Source organism: Balaenoptera borealis (genome assembly GCF_965194805.1).
Source record: "Balaenoptera borealis genome assembly, chromosome: 1".
NCBI lineage: Eukaryota > Metazoa > Chordata > Mammalia > Artiodactyla > Balaenopteridae > Balaenoptera > Balaenoptera borealis.
Window position 1 is genome coordinate 47,464,676 of NC_138860.1, and position 22,095 is coordinate 47,486,770.

At 50.7% G+C, this 22,095-nt stretch overlaps 1 protein-coding gene across 1 annotated transcript in view; it reads left to right on the forward strand.

Moving 5' to 3' along the window:
- Positions 1-2,543: 2,543 nt before the first annotated feature.
- Positions 2,544-22,095, forward strand: part of NCF2 (neutrophil cytosolic factor 2) — a 29,343-nt gene continuing 9,791 nt past the window's right edge. Inside the window, exons 1-9 of the mRNA XM_082401873.1 lie at positions 2,544-4,039; positions 6,327-6,409; positions 12,956-13,064; positions 17,054-17,188; positions 18,086-18,193; positions 18,486-18,545; positions 19,988-20,031; positions 21,547-21,688; positions 21,887-21,955. Coding sequence (XP_082257999.1) covers positions 3,866-4,039; positions 6,327-6,409; positions 12,956-13,064; positions 17,054-17,188; positions 18,086-18,193; positions 18,486-18,545; positions 19,988-20,031; positions 21,547-21,688; positions 21,887-21,955 — 924 coding nt within the window. The 5' untranslated portion in view covers positions 2,544-3,865. The remainder of the gene's footprint in view (positions 4,040-6,326; positions 6,410-12,955; positions 13,065-17,053; positions 17,189-18,085; positions 18,194-18,485; positions 18,546-19,987; positions 20,032-21,546; positions 21,689-21,886; positions 21,956-22,095) is intronic.

The window sequence follows — 22,095 nt, forward strand, 5'->3', positions numbered from 1 at the left end:
TTCAAACGGCTTAAACAGTAAACAGATTTATTATTTCATCAACAAAGAAATCCTGAGTAGATTAGCTCCAAGATTGGTTAATTTAGGAGCTCATCAACATAATTAAGGATCCAGGTTCTTCTTAGTTTTTTCTTCTCTTTTCCTTAAGACGATGGCTTGCTCTTAGCTGGCTCTCCTGATGGTCATAAGATAGCTGCCACTGTTCCAGGCACATCTTCACACTACTGTCTAGGAGAGAAACAAGTACTGTTTCTTCCCATGTGTCCTTTTTTATCAGTAAGGAAAAAAATCTTTCCCAGAGATCCTCAGCAGACTTCCCCTGATGTCTTGTTAACTAGAATTCTATCTCACACCTGTGGCTAAGCCAGTCAGAGCCCCACTCCCTGGGGCAGTGTTGGGAGTTCACCTCTCCTGAAGCACATGGCCTCCGGAGAGCAGAGACTTGAACAAAACAGGGGTTCTACCAAAGGAAAAGAGGGGAATGCAGATGCCTGAGAAGGCCATCTACTAACAGTATCAATGACTGTTGTAATCAAAGACAGCAGTACTGACTGTTTCTGCATTGGGGTGCAGAAACAATCTCACAGATGATATACAATTACAAATTGTGACAAATGTCATGAGCCGAGAGAACCGTGTGCTGTGAGGGAGAAAGCAGGGTGATCACAGGGAGGTCACGGATCAAGAAAGGGCATCCAGAGGAAGTGAAAGATGAGTAGGAACCAGCTGGGTAGGAACTCAGATGAGTAGGAACCAGCTGAAGGAAGAGCATTCCAGGCAGAGGAAACCAGCTGAGAACATGAAAGGAGACTGGTGCACAGGAGCACTGGGAGGGACAGATGGGAAATGGTGTGGCATGGGGCTGGGTGGCGGAGAGGGTCCTTCCTGCACCATGGGAAAGAATTTGGATTGTATCCTAAGAGCAATGCTAAGACACTGAAGGTTTTAAAACAGGGGCATGATGTGATCCAACAAGTGTTTTTAAAAGATTTGTCTGGCTACTCTGTGGGAATAGATGGATGAGTGAGAAGAGGTTAGGAGACTATACGTTCACCCACAAGTTGATGGTGGCTTGGGGACGGGAGGGAGAGTGGACAGAATTCAGTGCGAACACCATTGCTGGGTCTCTGGGGGATACAAGGATGGGGCAGTCCCAGGACATCCCCCCCATCCCAGGCGAACAGTCTGTTCGAGGGGCTAAGACACATGTGCACACTTTAGTGAGAGTGATTAAGCGTCACGTGGGAGTTCAGGAGAAACTGAGATCACGGGTTTGGAGGCTTGAGGCTAGGCCTGATTTCAGCATAGCTTCCAGAGGAAGGTGATATTTGAGCAGGACACCGGAGGTTGTGCAAGGTGAGTTTGAAGGTGCACACATGGGAAGGGCAGCCCAGGGAGAGGAACCAGCATGAGCCAAAGCAGAGAGGCAGGAAATGAAGGCCAAGGGGGAGAGGACAAAGCAGTAGAGTTTGTAGGGGGTTATGAAGGACATTCTGGGAAATAAGGCTGGAATAGTCATGGATATCGGCTTAAGGAGTGTTCTCTCTGACAGACTCTGATAATAAAATAAAAAGGGGACTAGACTTAAGTAAAGTCTATGTTAGCTACAAAACCACTTGGTTTTCCTAGGAACACTCGATGTGCTAATTGAGTTTTAATTTTTTTTTTTTTAACACAAGCAAATAGTCCCTTTCCTCGATAACTGAAGTCTTTTTTTTTTTTTTAATTTATTTCTTTATTTCTTTATTTGGCTGTGTTGGGTCTTTGTTGCACGCGGGCTTTCTCTAATTGCAGCGAGCAGGGGCTACTCTTGTTGCGGTATGCAGGCTTTCTTGTTGCAGCACATAGGCTTCTCATCGCGGTGGCTTCTCTTGTGGAGCACGGGCTCTACGTGCATGGGCTTCAGTAGTTGGGGCACGCAGGCTCAGTAGTTGTGGCGCACGGGCTTAGTTGCTCCGCGGCATGTGGGATCTTCCCGGACCAGGGCTCGAACTCCTGTCCCCTGCATTGGCAGGCGGATTCTTAACAACTGCACCACAAGGGAAGTCCCGAGTTTTAATTATTTATTCACTGGATGTAATAGCACTATCTCTTCCTGCCATCACTGCCACCTGCAGTTCATTTGCCAATTTCTAACTTCTTTTTTTTTTTAAACAGTAAATCCTTGTTGCTTATCTATTTTTTTTATAGCTACTTTATTTATTTATTTATTTTTATTTTTGGCTGTGTTGGGTCTTCGGTTCATGCGAGGGCTTTCTCTAGTTATGGCAAGTGGGGGCCACTCTTCATCGCGGAGCGGGGACCGCTCTTCATTGCGGTGCGCGGGCCTTTTCACTATCGCGGCCCCTCCCGTTGCGGGGCACAGGCTCCAGACGCGCAGGCTCAGTAGTTGTGGCTCACGGGCCCAGCTGCTCCGTGGCATGTGGGATCCTCCCAGACCAGGGCTCGAACCCGTGTCCCCTGCATTAGCAGGCAGATTCTCAACCACTGCGCCACCAGGGAAGCCCCTCTAACTTCTTTTTAGAATATATCCCTTCATCATTTATTGAGTGTTGGTGCTGGGGATCCTAGAATAAAAAGGCATGGGCCCAGCTTTCAAGGAGTCTAGGAGTTTGGGCAGATGAAAAGAGAAATGGCAACAAATATAATTGTTTGGGAAGAGGTGGTACAAAGGAGTGAGAAATTCTCTCTACTACCTGGAGTGTGGAACTAGATTTCAGACAGGTGGTGATATTTAAACAGGCCTTAAGGGATGAGTAGGAGTTTGCCAAAGTGAGGTGGGAAGGGCTTCCAAACACAGGGTGTGGTCTGTGCAAAGGTGCGTGCACGTCTTCTCAATTCTCCCATCTTCGATCCTACAAGCCTTATAGAATGGACATTTTTAAGTTTTATTTTCAGGCTCATAGGGGAAGTTTGGTGATAGCTGGTGGGTGCTTTCAGGAACTACAGAACAAGAGTTGGCATCTAAGTATTTTTGACCCTTGGAATTGCATTTTACCTTAACGCTACTCTGGTGGAGAGCGATTAACAAGAAGTCAGGATTTTAGTAAATCAAACTGGTTATACCCTCTACTCCCAATTATTTTACTGACTTTTACTTTCCCAGGGCAGCACGGGAAAGAATCGTAAATCTGTGTTTTGGGGGACTTAGTAAACACATTAGTCACCAATGAGACCCCTTGTCTCTTCAGTTTTTCACAGAAGGATGGGAGAAGTCACAATTCACTGTCATATCTGGTTCCTAATTTTGCCATTTGCAGGAGACTGGCTCCTTCTGAGCTTCCTAAGTGTTCACAAAAGTATCTCAGTCCCAGATGTACACCCAAGACCATCCTGCTCAGAAATTTGATTGCCAATTTCAGCTCAAGACAAAAAACCAAATATATCAAGACGGTCTATGAGGGTGTGAGGAAGTGAGCAAAACATTCATTCGAGACTGAAAAGAGCTATTTTGTCATCCAACACCCTCATTTGACAGGGAGCCAGAGGTCGCCCTGAGCCTGGGGTCAGAGCTCTGGCCAGAAGCTGCCGCCCACAGATGGGGAAGGAAGACAGAGAGGAAGAGCCGGGGGACACAGCAGAAGCATTTTGGGGAACTGCTGCATCACGGGCAGTCTCTGATGCACTTCCTCTCTCCTCCACATTCCGCCCCGCTTGCCCTCTCTCTCCTTCTCTTTCCTTTTCTTTCGCGATAGGCTTACGCGTCAGTTGCCAAAAGGTGGGGACATTTCCTGCCGCCTTTGCAACACTAAGTTGTCTTAAGGGAGGCTGGGCCCCATTCTGAGCTCCAGGCCAGGAAAGTGAGGGCCAAGGCTGCCCTGCCCGGGGAGACACCGGCTCACGGCCTCCCGCTTTGCACCTGACCATGTCCCTGGTCGAGACCATCAGCCTCTGGAATGAAGGGGTGCTAGCAGCCGACAAGAAGGACTGGAGGGGAGCCCTGGACGCCTTCACCGCTGTCCAGGACCCCCACTCCAGGATTTGCTTCAACATCGGCTGCTTGCACACGATCCTGGGAAGCATGCCCGAGGCGGAGGAGGTGAGTGGAGGTGCCTGTGCCCGTGGCCTCCCCCGGGCCTTTGTCATTGGCGGTTCTCAGCCGGGCTTCTCTTTAGAAACCTCTCAGGAGCTTCGGAAGCACAAAAGCTGCCCAGGCCCAACCCACCCCCAGAGATCCCGATTCAACTGGCCTGGGGTGGGGCCTGCGCGGCCACAGTTTTGAAAAGCTCCCCAGGTGGTTCTAACAAGCAGCCGGCTGGGAACCCTTAGCTGTGGGTTATGCTCTCCTTTATTCTCCATCTATTACATTCAAATCATTCTGGAAACTTTCTTTAACACCTTTTTGAAAGCCTCCCTACTTTATGTTTTCTTCTATCAGCTGCTAGCCACAGAATTTCCATCTCACTGCTTCACACCTGATTTTAAAGCACTGCTTTTGGCTTTCCAGGACGTTCCTGTGTGTGAGCTTTGCCTGCCCAAGAGATCAAGAGGAGGTGCTTAAGAAAAATCAGTTTCATCTCAAGTGACAATTCTGATCAATTATGTGGCGCATTCTTTTTTTTTATTTTTATTTTTTTTATTTTTGGCTGTGTTGGGTCTTCGTTTCTGTGCGAGGGCTTTCTCCAGTTGCGGTGAGCGGGGGCCACTCTTCGCAGTGCGCGGGGCTCTCACTATTGCGGCCTCTCTTGTTGCAGAGCACAGGCTCCAGACGCGCAGGCTCAGTAGTTGTGGTGCACGGGCTTAGTTGCTCCGCGGCATGTGGGATCTTCCCAGACCAGGGCTCGAACCCGTGTCCCCTGCATTGGCAGGCGGATTCTTAACCACTGCGCCACCAGGGAAGCCCTGTGGCTCGTTCTTTTAAGGATTCTGAGGCTGGTGGAAGGAAAGCAGACAGTGATTGATTAACGATGTCTGCCGAGGACAAGTTGTGGGATGTCACGGCACCTTTCTCAACAATTTTTTTTCTCATCTTCCCTACTATGGGGTTGAGCATTCTCAACAATCACTTTTTCAGATTGGGCATGGTAAGCTGGAAACGGTATGGCGTTTGGAAGCAGAAAATCTAGGATCAAACCCCAGTTCTGCCTCTCTCTGGACCTTTGGTCTTCAGGAAGTCATGTAGACTTCTGGCTCTCAGCTTCTGGAGAGGTTAAACATCATGAAGATGGAGTGAGGCACCAACTATTTTTTTAAATTAATTTTTATTGGGGTATAGTTGATTTACAATGTTGGGTTAGTGTCTGCTGTACAGCAAAGTGAATCCGTTATTCATATACGTATATCCACTCTTTTTTAGATTCTATTCCCATATAGGAGGCACCAACTATTAAAGTGCTGTGTAACTTCACACCACTGTGTAAATGTTAGTCCTTATTTTTACCTTTTACTGCAAGTCTTTGCAAGGTGGTGTGGCCAGACGACTGACTCACCGGCCCCTTGAAAGGGCAAGTTGCTACCACAGCCATTCTTACCCTGACAAAGAGGGAGAGAGAGGCCGCTTGGTACACCTGCAGAGACTACCAAGCCTGCCTCTGGCTCCAGAGTGGGCAGACAGGAGTGCAGGAGGGCCCTGCATCTGGCTGGAGGGAGAGGACCCCCACCTCCTCTCCGGGGCCTGCCCAGGGGCTGAGCAAATGGCACCGCAGGTGCACCGTCAGGAGAAGAGGTTGGCAAAGCTCAGCAGCTGGTCTGGGTGCAGCTCTGCCAGCAGGGGCTGTGGCCTCTGGCCTCTCGGGGCTCCTGGGCAAGGCTGTGCGGCCCAGCTCACCTCCTGGCTCGCCCACTCCGCTGTCCACCCTTCGTCTCCCTGCTCTAGGTTTCTCTTTGCTTTCTTCTGCTCTGGCATCTCATTCTTTCTTTGGTTTCATACTTGAGTCCTCACTCCTGGCATTTTCTATGCATTCTTATTTGTTATTATTTAAATTGTATAATATTTCAAAACAGTGAACAAAATGGCCATAAGAACACACATACTGATAATTACCTTAATTGCATAATATTTCTGTAATACATTTATAAAATAAATATAATGCTGTATATAACATTTTAATTTGGTTATTTTCAAATTTGATTACTTTTATTATTTTAATCCTGTCAGTAATCTTGAAAGGCAGATTTGAATATCCCCATTTTACGGAGGAGAAAACTAAGGTTCAAGGAGATTAGGTAAACTGCCTCATGCTGTGCCACTAGGAAGTGACAACACAGGGCATTCTGACCCCTCAGCCTCCGGTTACCTTCAAGACACGAACCATTCTCGTGACCCTTCCTGCCTCACCCTCTGGCTCATCTCACACCTCCTCACAGCCTGTCTGTTCTCCCCACAGGCCTTCACCAAAAGCATTAACCGAGACAAGCACCTGGCAGTGGCCTACTTCCAACGAGGGATGCTCTACTACCAGATGGAGAAGTAAGTGGTCCAGTGTTGCACAAGCTGGAGGAGTGCACAGAGAAACCCCGAGGGGGTCTTGGTGGTGCCAGACATGGTGTTTGAGCAGTATCTCCCCAGCCTCTGTTGGGAAGCATGACTGGACCTTCTCTGGGAAGTTATGCAATCAGTCAGCAAGAGGCAGAAGTCCTCTCTGGGGTGGTAAGGCAGGCCTGCTGCCCAGTTATATGGCCCACAGTGAGCCTACATAACCACCACAGGCATGGCACCCCACCAGTGTTCCTGATGGGTCATAGCCCAGGTGGTGATACCTTGTCCACCAAGGGAGCATCCATGGTGGTCTACTACTCTGAGGTATTGAGCTGTCACACAATGACGATCGTCATGAAGCCACATCAAAACCTTCCTTCATTCCTGCAGAACGTGTTTTCAAACACCCAGTTTAATCCATTCAATGAGATATAATTCAGCCACCAAGGTGAGAACATAAGCAACATTATATGTACAAGAATATATTAATACAGATAAATAAGTAGCATATGTATTAATATAGAAAGTTCACCATAGATACTAAATTTAAAACAGATTTCAAAATCGTATGTATAGCACAATTCCATTTCTATTTTGCAGAATAGTCTGAAAGGCCGTAGACCAAAAGGTTGTCAGCAGTTCTCTCCAGACGGTGAAATTATAGGGGTTTCCGTTTTCTTTACCAACCTTTCTGTACTTTTGGTGCATTTACAGTCAACACAAAATATTAGCAAAAAAAGACAAATAAATAGAAAATGAAAGTTAATCTCAATTCCCACACCCCTCCCCCAAATATCCCAATAGCATACAAATAACAAAGAAAACATATTCTAAGCATCAGTTTTAAATGTTTTAGGGGATGGTGAACTGACCCTTTGTAGAAATTGTCCCATTAGTGTGTATAAGTTCTAGTGAAGACGATTCAGCTCAGGCTCATGAAGAACTTTCAAACAGTGAAAACGGTCAGTAGGGGCATGGTGTGTATGTATGTGCACGACAGGTGAGGCAGGGCGTCATTGGTGGGGCAAAGGGGAGGCTGTAGGGGTTGTCCGAGCACTGGGGAAGGGGTGGGCTGGGCTCTGATGCTCTACATGCCACCCTGGAAGACTTTGATCCTAGGGTTTAGTCAGAAGCCAAGCCTGCAAGGCCGCTATGCAGAGCTGTTGCTAGGGGCAACCACCAGAAGAAGCTCAGAGGACTTGCAAGATGTAGATGCAGTTGATTACCTGAATGGGTAAGAGCAGGGGTGAAGTCTCCCCAGAAGAAGAACCGCAGACACAGAGGCAGTCTGAGAAGAGAAAGCCTTGAGCTGAGAGAGGCGATGCAGGCCTTTACTTCTTGGCAACATCATGCCTCTGTCTCCTTTCTTAACGCTCTCCTCCTTCTCGGTCCCCCCTTCCCTCATCCCTGCTATCCTCTGGGTGTATAGGGTATGCAGGCAGGTCTGAGCACAAATCCTCCAGTTGATCTTAAATCTCAAAAGACAAACTCTAAGGCCATCCTTTAATTAGTTCTAACAACCTCTGATGAGGAGAGACAGATGGCGAAGAGGGGAGCCTCCCAGAAGAAATTTCTACGTGAAATGCCCGGAAGTCCCAGAATCTGAAAGGCTCATATACTGAGTGAGTCAAAAAGACCTCAGAAAAATCCAGGAATAAGACCCAGGATTCAATTAGTCTGTGATTGATAATAGTTCAATCTAAGAGAAAAATCTACCAAGTTTTATCTTTAATTCAATAACTATCTATTGAGAAAATAATGTAAATGAGGCACGATTCTCAGCCCTAAGCTGCCTTCTTTTCTTTCGCTCAATCCATAGGCATTGGTGTCCTCCCCTCCCCAAGGTTCAGCTCTTGACTCTCTCTTTTTATCACTATAACAGTGGTTGAGAAATAGCAAAATATATGGGCTATCTTCCCCCCAAAACAAGTACAAGCACATACATACTTTTATGTACAATTTCAGGGGGTTCAGTGTCCTCTGAAAATCATACATGAACCCTTAAGGATCACACCCTCTCCTGTTGGATTGATCTCCATCCATACCCGGCCAGCTACTAAGTGTCCACCTGGGATCAACCCAGAATGTCTCTTTTCCTAAACCTGGTCAAGTTGACTTCTTAAATATCTTTTAGATGCACCCATCTCTCTCCCTCCCTTCAGCACTGCCCTAGTTTAGACCCCATTTTTCACCAGGACTATTGCAATCACTTCCAAACTGATTTCCTAGCCACCTGTCTTGCCTTCTCCACCCATATCCCAGAGGGATCGTCTTAAAAAAAGAAATGTGATCTGTTTAAGAACCTCCGCTGGATCCCATTACTACAGGATAAAGGGCAGCTTCCCTTGCCTGTTACTCTGCGGTTCAGCGCTGTCCACCCACTCGCCTCCCCCGGCCTTTGCCCCAGGCACACTCACCCGCTAGGGCAGCCACCACTCTCTTTTGTGTGTCCTTTTATCACATCTGTCTCCTCTATGACGGATACGTGCCTGTATATTTGTCTCCTCTACTGCTCGCGAGGGAAGAATACTTCTTCACTCTGGAATCCAGTATAGTATTAAGACTAGCTTTCAGCATCTAGTATAGTATTAATAAATGCTTATGGAATTATTAAGTGAAAGCAGGTGAAATATATCCTCTGCTTCCAGGAACTTATACTTTAAAAAGGGGAAGAGGTCACAAGCACTATAATGCAAAGCAGAATGGGGCAAGTGCTATAGGAGATCTTTTTAGATAAGTGCCGTGGGGACTTGGAACAATCGCTTCATAATGAGTGGGTTAGCTTCAGATTACAACAGGACTTGTTTTAAGGTGGTGTTATAGATGTTTTTTCTCTCAGCTTTTCCCACTTTCAGAAGTTGTTGGGTTGCTCTTCTGTCATTCATAAAGTTCCACCAGAACGAAGGTAGAGTCGTTCTGAGCAGGCAGGTCAGGGCTGAGGATGGCTGCAGCTGGCTGTCTCACCTCTCTGACCCCCGCCTTGTCATCCGAAAGGGGAGGGAAGCTCAAGGTGCCTTTCAGATCCTGGCCTTCTGAATATTAGGGCCCTGATAATATAGCGAGACCCTTTAGGTGAAGCTGCCCAAAGAGGCAACACAGCAGAGCCTTTTCCCTGACGTCTGAAACGGGAACGGGCATGGCCCCAGCCCCGGGGCGTGGAGGTGTGTGACATTTCGACTCCTCTCGGCTGGCTCAGACTCTGTCCATTATCCGAGTGTGTGGACTGCAGGATTCTAGTCTGCACGGGGGCGCTGGCAGAGCAGGAACCGTCGGGAGCTTCGGCAGTTACCGAGAAACCTTTCCAGGGAGTATCACAGACATGAGGGCTACAGACCCTCCCAGGCTCAGAGCTGGTGAGAAGCATCAGCGAGTTTGCCACCACGCTGGCCAGCAGCCAGGGAAGCCCAGGCGGGTGTGTGCGTGAGGAAAGCCCTCGGGCCCAGCCCAGCAGAGCCTGTGGGGGGAGGGCGGGAAGCTTCCAGCACCTCGGCCTCGTAGGGGACGCTGTGCGTTCCAGGTGGCACGGAGGAAACCTCCTGCGGCAGAGCTGGAGGGATGCAGGGGCCGCACAGCGCGCTGCCCCCAGCTCGGGGCTGAAGGCTCTTCTGGAATTTTCATCCTGAGCTTAGTCAGACCCTGTGCAGCAGGAAGCAGAGCTGTGTGTCCAAGCAGATGCCCCAGGGGAGCAGCTCCCGGTAGACACGGGGCTGCTGAGGAGAGGCTGGCAGCCGGCGGTCAGGGCGATGCTGTCAAAGACAGGTTCAGGGCTTCCCTGGTGGCGCAGTGGTTGGGAGTCTGCCTGCCAATGCAGGGGACGCGGGTTCGAGCCCTGGTCTGGGAAGATCCCACATGCCGCGGAGCGGCTGGGCCCGTGAGCCACAACTACTGAGCCTGCGCGTCTGGAGCCTGTGCTCCGCAACAAGAGAGGCCGCGATAGTGAGAGGCCCGCGCACCGCCATGAAGAGTGGCCCCCGCTCACTGCAACTAGAGAAAGCCCTCGCACGAAACGAAGACTCAACACAGCCAAAAATAAATAAATAAATAAAGTAGCTATTTAAAAAAAAAAAAAAAAGACAGGTTCAAATACAGACATCTAGCAGGGGGACCCCCCACCCCGTTTTAAACACAAAGCAAGCCTTTTGAATAACGTCAGTTCTTTCTTTCTCCCTCCTCCTGGGCCCAGATCTTTAACCATCCCGATGGGCAGACTTATGAGGAGGATTTTGTTGGGCTCATTCAACCCCAGGGAGACACAGGCGTTGTTACTTCACAGCTGAAACTCAGCTGCTGAGCCCGCTCGCCAGAGAGGCAGGTACACCCGCAGGTTAGTGGTGACAGCACCTCACGCGTGCCCTCCGAGGACCTTCCGTGCTCTCACAAACAGGCAGTGGAACGTGAAACGGGACACCTGCCTTTCCGCCTGCCCGCTTCTTCTTGGCTCAGTGAGTCGGAGCCGGTCACCCCATCTTCCGGCTTAGAACAGAGATGCTGACCTCGCCCCCCCCTTCAAGGGAATGCCTAAAAGGATGTGTAAATGACTTGAAATGCTTCTTGCTTCTTGAGGAATGACCTGCCTGCTTTTAACAGGTTTTACAATCAGCTTTGTTAACAAGGATGTGTTAGAGGGGACCGTCCTTCTGTTTCAAACGTGGTCTCCTGCAGCTGTTCCTCCTGCAGCCCCTGCAGCTGTGGGACTTCCTTCCAACCAAATGACGATAGAATGTCCAGCTTCCCTCCCCCCACCTTGCCGCCACCCTGGGACCTCCTGGCCAGCCTGCCCTCCTGGCCCGCTCCAGGCTTCCCTGAGATCAGTGTTCCAGCTTCTACAACTATGTGTTTTTATCTCCTGATAATAGTTAATACAGTATACAGTGTTAAGTAAGCATGGAAGAAAAGGTTGCTATATGAATTTAATTGCCAGTTTTAGAGCTGGATCTACAAATATTAATAATAATAGTAAATTATTATATATATTAATATGTATATTATATTATTTATATATATATACATTAATAAAAATAGTAAATTACTGTGTGTGCCAGGCACCGTCCTAAGCACCTGAGTGCTCTGTGCTATTACTATTCTCTAATTCTAAAGATGAGGAAACAGAGAAATTAGGTGACTTGCCCTTTGTCACTAGATAGTAAGTGGCGGACACAGGACTCCAGTCTGGGTGGGTGTGACCTCAGAAATGAGATCCAGGGGCACTTAGTAGTCAGCCCCTCATGTGCTCTGCTCCTTGAGTGTAATATGCTCCTTGTAAACAATGCGCTCCCTGTAATATCAACGTGGAAGCTGAGGCCAGGGAAGCAATTTGCCAGGGTCTCCCAGTTAGCGGCGGGGCTGGCCCCAGTCTCTCGGCCCCTGTCCTAGGGTGCCTTCATTACCCCACACCACCTCTCGAGGGTCCCCACCAGCCTGTGTCCAGATCCCAGGCTTGCCTTCAAGAGAAGCCACACGTGGCAGCTCTGGGTCAGACAGTGGCCGGGGGGCTTTTGGTTCCGTGGCCTGCTGGGAGCCACCGGACAGCCACATTTGTTCCTGCCAGGCCAGGGGCTGGCGTGGGGATGGGGAGAGCTTGACTTTTGCTGCTTCTACCCCCTGCTGCCTGGCAATGGCTCCCTCCCACCAGGGCATCTGTGGAGGTCAGGGGCAGGCCGAGCAGGTCTGGTCCAGGTCCTGCCCGGGCCCCCATGGGCACTATTTTTTTAAGTGGTTTTTGGGTTTGTTTGTTTGTTTGGGGGTGTTTTTTTGGCCACACTGTGTGGCATGTGGGATCCTGACCAGGGATCGAACCCGTGCCCCCTGCATTGGGAGCCCGGAGTCTTAACCACTGCACCACCAGGGAAGTCCCGCCCATGGGCACTATTGATATGGTCGGCCCTGTTCTCCACCACGAATCCCATGACAGCCGCCCTGGTCCACCTTGAGCCAGCCAGCACAATGCCAACCCAACAAAGCAGAAGGGCAGCGCCAGAAGTGTTAGAAATGCTGTCTGGCTTAAGTGATGGTTTCTGTTTTCTTTTTCCCAAAGTGTGTGGAGGAGGAGGGAGGGGACAGGAGACTACAAAGGCCACAAAACCAAGAGCTAAGCTGGACTCAGAAGAAGCTGAAGGAGAAGGCTCTGGGCAGGAGGGTGATGCCGGTGGCTGTGAGGAGGGGCCCCCTGGAGCTGCGTCAGGCTGGCCTGGCCTCTGGGTGGGAAGCAAGGCACAAGCCGTGCTCTGATCAGCTCCGTGGGGACGTGGAGGCCAGCGTGTGCCGCTCTGCTTAAAGCTCTCAGGGGAGACTGAGACAGAAATACCTGTGGCTGCCTGAAACTGGGAGGCTGGCAGGGTTGCTGGCATGCACCACCCCAGGGGGTACCGTTCACACTGGGTTCTATGGAATGCTGGGGCTCAGGATTGGCGAAAAACTAGGGAAGGTCAAAAGAGATTAGACAGGCTTCTTGTCCTAGTGAGACAGATGGGCAAAGAGAAGCAGACACACATTTTATTCTTTATTCCTCCGTGCCTTCAACTGGTTTCTTTCCTGCAGATATGATTCCGCCCTTAAAGACCTTAAGGAGGCCTTGACTCAGCTTCGAGGGAACCAGCTGATCGACTACAAGATCCTGGGGCTACCGTTCAAGCTGTTTGCCTGTGAGGTGAGGAGGAAGGGCCCAGCCTGGGCAGGAGTGGATGCTGGCTGAGGGGCAGCTGACAGTTGAGATGCACGTCGATCTGTTGGCACATCCGGGAGCCTGGAAAAGGCACTTCGCCTTCCCTGCCTTGGGACTCAGATTTTTCCCTTAAGAAAAGACTCAGATCAATTGCTTCGGGCTCCTCATGGAGTCCTCAGTTACCTGAATGCATGGATTTTATTAATGTGAGGTTCAAAGGACCATGTAGAAATGAGTTTGCTGGGTTCTCTGAAGGGGGAGGCTTGGCTGCACACGACTATGTTGGCCTGTGAAAGTTGTCATAATAATTTGCATAATTCAGGTGAACAGGCAATTTTCTCAGCATTATACTGACAAATCCAAAATCACGGGTTCACTCGCCATACAGAACCTGCCTTAACCCTGCTGAGTTCCCAAGTTCACACTCTTTGCGATGAATGGTCTGACCTCATGTACTTGGTATATACCCAAAGAGAGAGTGAGGACAATTTAGCACCAAGCTGTCCCCTCCTGGTCAGAGAACAGCTCAGAGCACACAGTTAGGAAAGGTCTCCATAGAAGGACAACTTATGTTCTGTATGACCAAGACGGAGAGGCATGTCTGGCTGTGACTTAATAGGTTCATGTACTTTTTCCAACCCACCCTCTCCACTCCCGTTGTAAACCCCAAATATATACCAGTAGCTTTAAAATTAAAATTCATGCAAGTATCATAGATCTTTATTTAGAAGAATTGGTGAAAAAATGTCCCCTTGTTTTAGTTTCTCAGACAGGAGAAGCCAAGTGTCCCCAGGGTCACTCAGGGCTAATAATAGAGTCCACAGCTGCCTGGGCCCCTGGGGACACACGTCCCCACCCAGCCCTGTGACAGGATAGCGACTTACTTCAGTTCTCCCAGACTAGGGAAATGAGGCTTTTCGGTGGGAATTGGCTGGCATTTGGCCAGCTTCTAGAGTACCGTCTCTCAACTGTGGTCCTTTTGATACGTTGGACCAGCTCATTCTTTATTATGGGGACTGGCCTGTGCATTGTAGGATGTTGAACAGCATCTCTGTCCTCTACCCACTAGATTCCTACAGCACCCCACCCGCAGTGTGACAACCTAAAATGTCTCTAGATATTGCCAATTACCCCTGATTGAGAATCACTTACCCAGAAGCTCTAGAGAAAGAATCCTAGAATGCTACCATCAAAGCAGAATTCCATGGGAGGGACGTTCCCCCTCTAGTTGGAGTTGAAATGACCAGGGGGCAGGAAATACTGGCTGTATGGGCTTCTCTGTAAGGGAGGCTGGACTTTTCAGGGTCCCGTATACCACATGGGACACTCCAGTCACTTCCCTACTTATAAAGCCACCGCTCCCTTCCCACCAGGGTTCTGAGAAATCACACCATCCTTTTTGAAAAGAGTCTGGGGCTTTTCCAGTCATGGAGTCATAAAAACCTGTTGCTAGAAAAGGTCTTAAGGGCAGGCGGCTGAGAACCAAACAGGAAGTTTTAAATGGCTTTGAGCTCTCCTTTCTTCCTGCACACATGGTCAGGGTTGGGCTGGGCTGGCCAAGCATGTATGCAGAGGACAACAGCTCATTGCTGCTCAGAAATAGCCCAGGAAGGGAGTCTAGATCCCTGTGTCTGGGCGTGGTCCCTGTGTCCATCGTTCAGCACCAGCCACTAACTCTATGGAAAAACCAACCATGCCCCCATCCATACTTGCCTTGATAAACTGTCCTTTTTATCTGGATGAGGCCCTGGACCAAATCACAGTGTGGGTGGCAGACTGGTATAGAGAAGTGTATTAATTATCTGCTGCTGATTACCAAATTGCTCTACAGCAGAGTGGCTTAAAACAATACCGTTTATTCTCTCACGGTTTCTGGGGTCAGGAACCCAAGCTTGGCTGGGTGGTGCTGGCTCAGAGGCTCTCATGAGGTTGCAGTCAGGATGCTGGCAGGGCTGCTGTCATCTGAAAGCTTGACTGGGGCTGGAGGATCTACTTCTAAGGTGACTTAGATGCCTGGCAAGTTAGTGTTACTGGTTGTCAGGAGGCCTCAGTTCTTTGCCACATGAACTTCTCCATAAGGCGGCCCGAGTCCTGTCATGACATGGACTTCCCCCAGAGGAAGTAATGAACCAAGAGAAAGTAATATGGACCATCAGTGTCTTTTATAACGTAGCTTCAAATGTCACACCTCCCCTCCTTTCCATAATATTCTATTGGCTACACCTGTCAGCTCCCTTGGATGTGGGAGGGTGAGAATCACGGGAGCCATCTTGGGATCTGGCTGCCACTAAAGCAAGGACTTTGGGATCAGAGAGACAGTGGTCAGATCCCTGCCCAACACTTACTAGTTGTATAAACCTAGGGAAGTTATGTGTCATTTCCGAGCCTCAGGTTCCTCATCATCTGTGAAGAGAGGCTGAGTACTTACCTCATACACATTTGCTAATAAATTCACTCATTTTTGCATACATTTATAATGCCTGCTCGTGTCAGGCAATGGAGGTCCAGGAGTCCACAAGCCAGTGTCAGCAGCCAGAAGCTCATGGTCACGTGTAATGCAAGGTGATGAGGTTAGGACAAGAGAAGTGCTAGGTAAGGACTATGGAAGCACAGAAGTGAGGCCCCTACCTTGTATGGTGGTTGTGGGGTTAGAGATAACACAGATAAAGTGCCTGGCCCAAAGAGGCGGTCAGTAAATGGTATCACTGATACCAATGGTATCAGGCAGCACTGATTTCCAGGAGCCCCAAGTTCTTCGTAGATTTAGCCTTCTGACTGCAAACACAAAGAATCCCCAGATGGCATCAGTCTGCAGACTCGGCCCTGTGATCTGCCCCCAAACCATGTGGGCTCTCCCTGAGAAGGCAGGTGAGACCTCTTTGCTCAGCCTCCCCGCAAATCCCGAGATAGTTCCCCAGATAATAGTAATGAGAGTAATGAATAGCTATGCAGCACCTAGTGTGTGCCAAGCAATTGAACTCAGTGCTCTATGTGAATTATTTATTTCTTACAAAAATCTGGAGGCAGGAAACGTTATTATCACCATTTTATAATGAAGCCGAGGCCACATACTAGCAAACAGCCCTGGGGTACCTCCACTGCACTGCCTCCGCGGGTTACAGCTTGGAAGGCCAACAATCCCCTTCTCCAGCGGGGCCTCGGTTGACCAGCTCTACCTCCTCTCTGAGGCCCTGGAGAACTGCCCACACCCCACCCCGGGGCATCAGGCTGTGACTCCCATCACTTTCACCTGTGAAAAGCTTGCAGCAGCTCCTGGCTGTTCAGTCATCCTCCATACATGCTGCAAGGAGCCCTAAGAACTTGCTGCGCTGTCGTTAAAAAGAAGTAAAGTAAACCCTACTTGTTAGCTGCCATCTTGATTTTCTCCCACCGCAGGTATAGTGCTGCCCTGGGTTTGTATCGAGCCTCTTTCCACCTCCAGTGGACTTTTGCCCATAGAGTTTCCTCCTGCCCGTATGACTACATCACAGTCTTGTTACTCCTGTGTTCTGGACAGGGTTCTCTTGGTGCTGATGCCGAATGATGCATCTGGAACCCTCTCTCTCTCCATCCCACACCTGTCCAGTCTTTGAGCGCTGGCTCAGTGGCAGAAGCCGGTCTGGGAGGCCACAGGCCTGTATTTTATTCCCAACTCTTCAAGGGGCCTTGAGCACATCACTGTTCTCAATACCAAAACCACACAATAATTCTCATCCCCTCCTGACCTACCTGGCTGTTGAAAGAATGCACATGATGTTGGATTTGTGCATTACATGATGTTTTCTTCACACCGTCCTTGTGCTAGATATAACTCAGGAGCAAGATTGATTGTATTTTGGATATTCCCAGGAGAGCTGGGAAAGGGAGAAATGTCACCAGGCAACATTCCGGGAACACACGTGCAAGCTCTTCCCTGCTTGGTCCCTAGATTCGGAGCAGCCTCAAGTTTTATGTTGTGGCCTGTGCTTTTCTAGGTGTTATATAATATTGCTTTCATGTACGCCAAGAAGGAGGAATGGAAAAAGGCTGAGGAACATTTAGCATTGGCTGTGAGCATGAAGTCTGAGCCGAGACATTCCAAAATCGACAAAGCCATGGAAAGTGTTTGGGTGAGTGCGCTGGGGAAGCAGGTGGCAGGAGGATTTGCTTGGGTTTGTATTTGTTTTAGTGCACGTGCGGATCAGGAAGTCGTAATCGTGGTGCTTTTACCTCCTCTGAACTCTGGGTAACACTGATCTTGGGGCATGTTTCCATGTGGGATCTTGAATCTGGAAGTCTGAGAAGCTGGGGCCTAGAGTATGGGACAGCAGAGCCCTCCTCATGCCCCTCTGAGGGGCGCCTGGTGGCAGCCGGGGAGGTGGGGAGGCTGGGGGGCTGGGGGCTGGGGCCAGCACACAAGGGCAGAGGCTGTGCCCGCTTGCTCACCCCTGGGTCCTCGTAACCTGGCTCTGTGCCAGGTGCATGCCAGCTCTCAACAAAAATGCATTGATTATATGAACGAATGGTGAAAAGTATCCACAGTTTGAGCACAGCTGGGGATGAAGCTGGTTTTAAATAAGATTTTTAAACACCAGGAACAAGGGGGCTCAAGTCAGTCTGTACATGCCTATCCACGTCTGTGGACACCAGTCCCAAGAGAGCACTGTCGTGGGCCTTGCTTGGGTCCCGGGCCACCTTTGTGGTTGTGGTGCCTCCCAGGCCGTGAGTGACAGCCCTGCCTGAGCCACACAGAGTGGGAAAAGGGCAGCTCCCCTAGGAAAAGAGCGTGTTGGGCAAGCAACACCCACAGATGTCCTCATGGCCTCTCGGTGTAAGGCGATTGTGAACCCAAACGGTCCTACCTTAGACACCCTGAAATAATAACAAGTCCAGCCCTGCACATTGAGAAAAAGTGCTCTTGTGAGGTTATCTCAACGGATCCATGCATCCATTCATTGAGGGAGGCAGGACAAGCATCCTTAGCCCCATTTCACAGGTAATAAAAGACGATGTTCTCTGTGTTTTAGAAACAGAAGCTGTATGAGCCAGTGGTGATCCCTGTGGGCAGGCTGTTTCAGCCAAATGAAAAGCAAGTGGCTCAGCTGGTCAAGAAGGATTACCTAGGCAAGGCCACGGTAAGTGAGGTCACTCAGCGTCCCCTGAGCTCCCTCTGGCATGGGCCCTGTGGAGCAAGGGGGGAGGGACTCTTGGGAAAAGGGCACCTGCCTTGTGGTTCTGCCCTGGGAGAGCAGCAACTTCTAACCCAGAGGGTCAGCAAGCCCATCCTTAGCCGCCCTCCACTTCTGGAACCAAGTACCCGCGAGAACAGATCCAGGGTGTGAGAAAGGAGGGAATCTTGGGGAAAACCACAGAAGGATGGGGAAGCATTGCTGACCGAGCCCTCACACCTTCCTTTCTCAATTTCAGGTCGTGGCATCTGTGGTGGATCAAGACAGTTTCTCGGGGTTTGCCCCTCTGCAGCCACAGGTGAGGCGGTCCTGTCCTTCTCCACGGATCGAGGTCTCCAGAGCTCTCTGTGAAACAGCCAACTGGGGAGAATATTTGTGCTCAGCTGCCTCGTTTTAAGGGCTCCTTCAGCTGAGCTCTCAGTGCCTCTGAGGGTGTCTGCATGACCATCCTCTGTCACGGGTCCCATGACTGGTGGGGGAATGAGGCAGTTTTAGGCTTAATCTCAAGTCCTCAGGAACCAACACTCCTGCTTCTCCCCAGATGCCAGGCTTCACTTCTCTAAGTTCTAAGAGAACTCCTGTGTGTATCGTCTCTCCCGAAGTCTTGACCATTCTCTCAGGAAATTGAAACACAGCTAGGGAAGGCTTTTTCACAATGCCTCTTCTCAGACACAGGACACAGGGGCTGGTAGGGGACTCCCATGGGGCCCGGGGCCTGAGGCCTTGGCTCTTCTGGCTGCATCTGTCTGCCAGCGTGCAGGAGATTTCCTCGGGAACACAGGTGGGGGGCCCAGGGTGAACCATCTTTCTGCTCAAGCTGGGCTCAGAGACACAGTTCCAGATGGATTAGGTGACAGTGGGTCTAGAAATGTGAAGGCAGAGCTCCCTTATGAAGGGAAGAGGGTAGGGCCGGCTAAGGAAAATTCCAGCTCTGCTGCAAAAGAACCATGGTGGGCAGGAGTGTTGGTCCACACTAGCAGAGGGAGGGGTTTCTGAGCGTGGCAACCACGGTCCAGTGTCCACACTCCCGGTCACGCCGAGAGCAGCGGTGACAGCGTCCCGGGGTCAGGGAGATGACCGCTGGCTCAAAATGGGACCGACACCGGGGCACTGGAGGGTAAGATAAGCAAAGGAGGAGAGCAAGAGAGGCAAAATTCTTTGACCTCTTTCTTCACCATAACGTTGAAGAAGGCCTTGCGGGATTCCCTTGGGCTTCAGGGCAGCCAGAGGACTCCCAGAGGGGAAGAAGCCCGGAGAACTGGGCTCCGTGCTACTCAGTGTAGAACAGGGAACACACCTCAGAAGGAGAGTCTTGCCTGCTCAGTGGCCCTTGGGTTCATTTTTAAATACCCACGAGTGTCATGTGACAGAGCAGACAGTAACTATAGAGCAGCGCTTTGGGAAACTGTTCCAGGAAGGGGATGGAGCTCGAGGGCAAAAGCACCCTCATGACACCGTGTTGCTCTGTGACAGCTGAACTCCAAAGACCAGGTGTGGCTCAAGATGAATTGCTGTGCTGGTGAAACCTGGGCCCTGGGAGCTGGTGGGAGGCGTTATTTTCCAGTGTTTAGTCAGGGTACACTGTGTCCTCTCCCTAGACAGTGTTCTGATTGAGCCAGAGATGCAGTCTTTGATGTTCTGGTCTGGAAGGAGGCTTAAATTACCATTAACCGTCTGTTCTGTCTCCCCCTCCTTCACTTACTGTCCTGCCCTTCTTCATTTCTCCTGAATGTTCAATAGGCAGCTGAGCCTCCACCCAGGCCCAAGACCCCAGAGATCTTCAGGTAAGTTAGATTTAGGCCAAAATGCAGACTATCCAAACTCCAAGCCTGAACTGATGGCAACAAAGGGCTGAAGAAGGTGAAGCTGGGGTCAGGGGCCAAATCTTGTGGAATTTAGCCCAGCATGTCGGCTACTCCTGCTTTCAGGGCTAGAATGGAGTGATGCAGAGGACAGAGCCCTGGCTGTGGTGGGGTCGACCGTGGGCGTCTGGCCACAGCTGCGTGGTGGCCCCGTGTCCCCAGGTCAAGGTGCGCCCAGAGAGTGAGGGGTTGTTGCTGAAGTGCAGCAGTGCCCGTGGAAGGTGGCCGCTGGGGGCCGCGCGCTGACCTCAGGGTGGAGAGCTCTCTGCGGCCGCAGCCCCCTCGGAGGAGGGGAGGCCGGGCTTCTGGAGTCAGGCGAGCAGAGTGGGAAGCTGGAACGGCACGTCCTTTCCTGTGTGGGCGTTTTTCACTGCCTATTGGCACACGTTTCCTGAAGAAGGAAGAGGAAGGACTCAAGAAAAAGAAGTCATGCTTCTGTAAGATGAGAAGCCAAGAATGACATAACCTACAGCTTTCTTAAGAGTTATCTCTAAGTGAGGAAGCAAGCCTAGCTCCTGCACCCGATAGGGAAGTGTGTCACAAAAGGTGAAAAAAGTATATAAAAGCAACTATAAAAATCAGGGGGCTGGATTAGCTCATTCCTAAACTCTCCATGTGCTGGTGGGGGCAGTATCCCCTATATAAATGAATACGGTGTTTGGAAACAAAAGGAGGGGCTGAAGGGAAAGGAAGGAGCAGAGTGGGAGGGAGGGAGAACAAGCAAGGCCAGAGTGAGTGGAGGGCGCGTGGGCCTGCCTCAGTCATACGTTCCGGAGTGGCACAAATGGGACGCCCCAAGAGCAAAGCAGGCCTTGAGGAAACGGTAAAGGGGACATGACATTGTACAAGGCACAGCTAGGCAACCTCAAAGCCCTTTACTGTCCCCCATGCCTCACGGCTCATCTCTCCTGCTCTCTGTCCGCTCCCCACCCCGTGTGCCTGACCCACCCCCATGATGGCTCTAGGTGATTGCTCTTCCCCCCTCCCCAACTCATCTTCCTCACCCACCCAGCGGGCTCTCACTCACCTTCACCTTGCGCCCTTCCTCTGATTGGGCTCTACCCAGGCTTGGGCGCTGGCTAAGCATATCCAGGAAACTTCCTCCTCAGAAGGGAAGGGAGGGCAGGGATGGCAAGGCCTCGTTATGAGCGTTGTTATATTTCTTTTACTCTCGTGCCACTTGCACGTATGGCTACGGAGCACGTTCACATGCAGTTTCCTACCGAGTCCCCTTGGGACCTCAGGCAGGCAAGCTCCCTGCTCAGGGTCACCTGGGCAGTTAGAAGTGGAGTTAGAAGGTGCCTGGAGTGAGCCGGCTCCACGTCCGTAGTTGCTGGTCCATAGCGCCATGGGATGGGATGCGGTCCAGGCTAGACAGTGGATGGGATCTTGTATCTTGGGTCTACCCCCTCTTCTCCCCGCTGCCTCCCCCCGCAGGGCTCTGGAAGGGGAAGCCCACCGTGTGCTGTTTGGGTTTGTGCCTGAGACACCAGAGGAGCTCCAGGTCATGCCGGGGAACATCGTCTTCGTCTTGAAGAAGGGCAGTGACAACTGGGCCACGGTCATGTTCAACGGGCAGGTATTCAGAGGACCGGGGGTGGGCTTGGGGGCCCGGGGTCCTGGCCGCACATGGCAGAGCTTTTTGAGGAGCAGCGCCTGCTACCCTCTTTCGACCGTCCCCCCACCCCTCCCCATGTCTCTGGGCTGTTCTGTGGTGTGGGCACTGATGAGCGCATCTTTATTCCCCGCTTTCTGGCTCCGTGGTGCTGCATTGCAGAAGGGGCTTGTTCCCTGCAACTACCTTGAACCAGCTGAACTGCGGATCCATTCTCAGCAGAAGCCCCAGGTACTGTAGTGCCAAGGTCTGACCTGTTCCCCCCACTTGCCCCCCAAGCCCCCCACCGACAGACCACGGAGGGGAGAAGAGCAGTGTGGAAGAGGTGCTGAAGACGCACTAGTCCCGAGCCCACCTTGCGCTGGTACCAG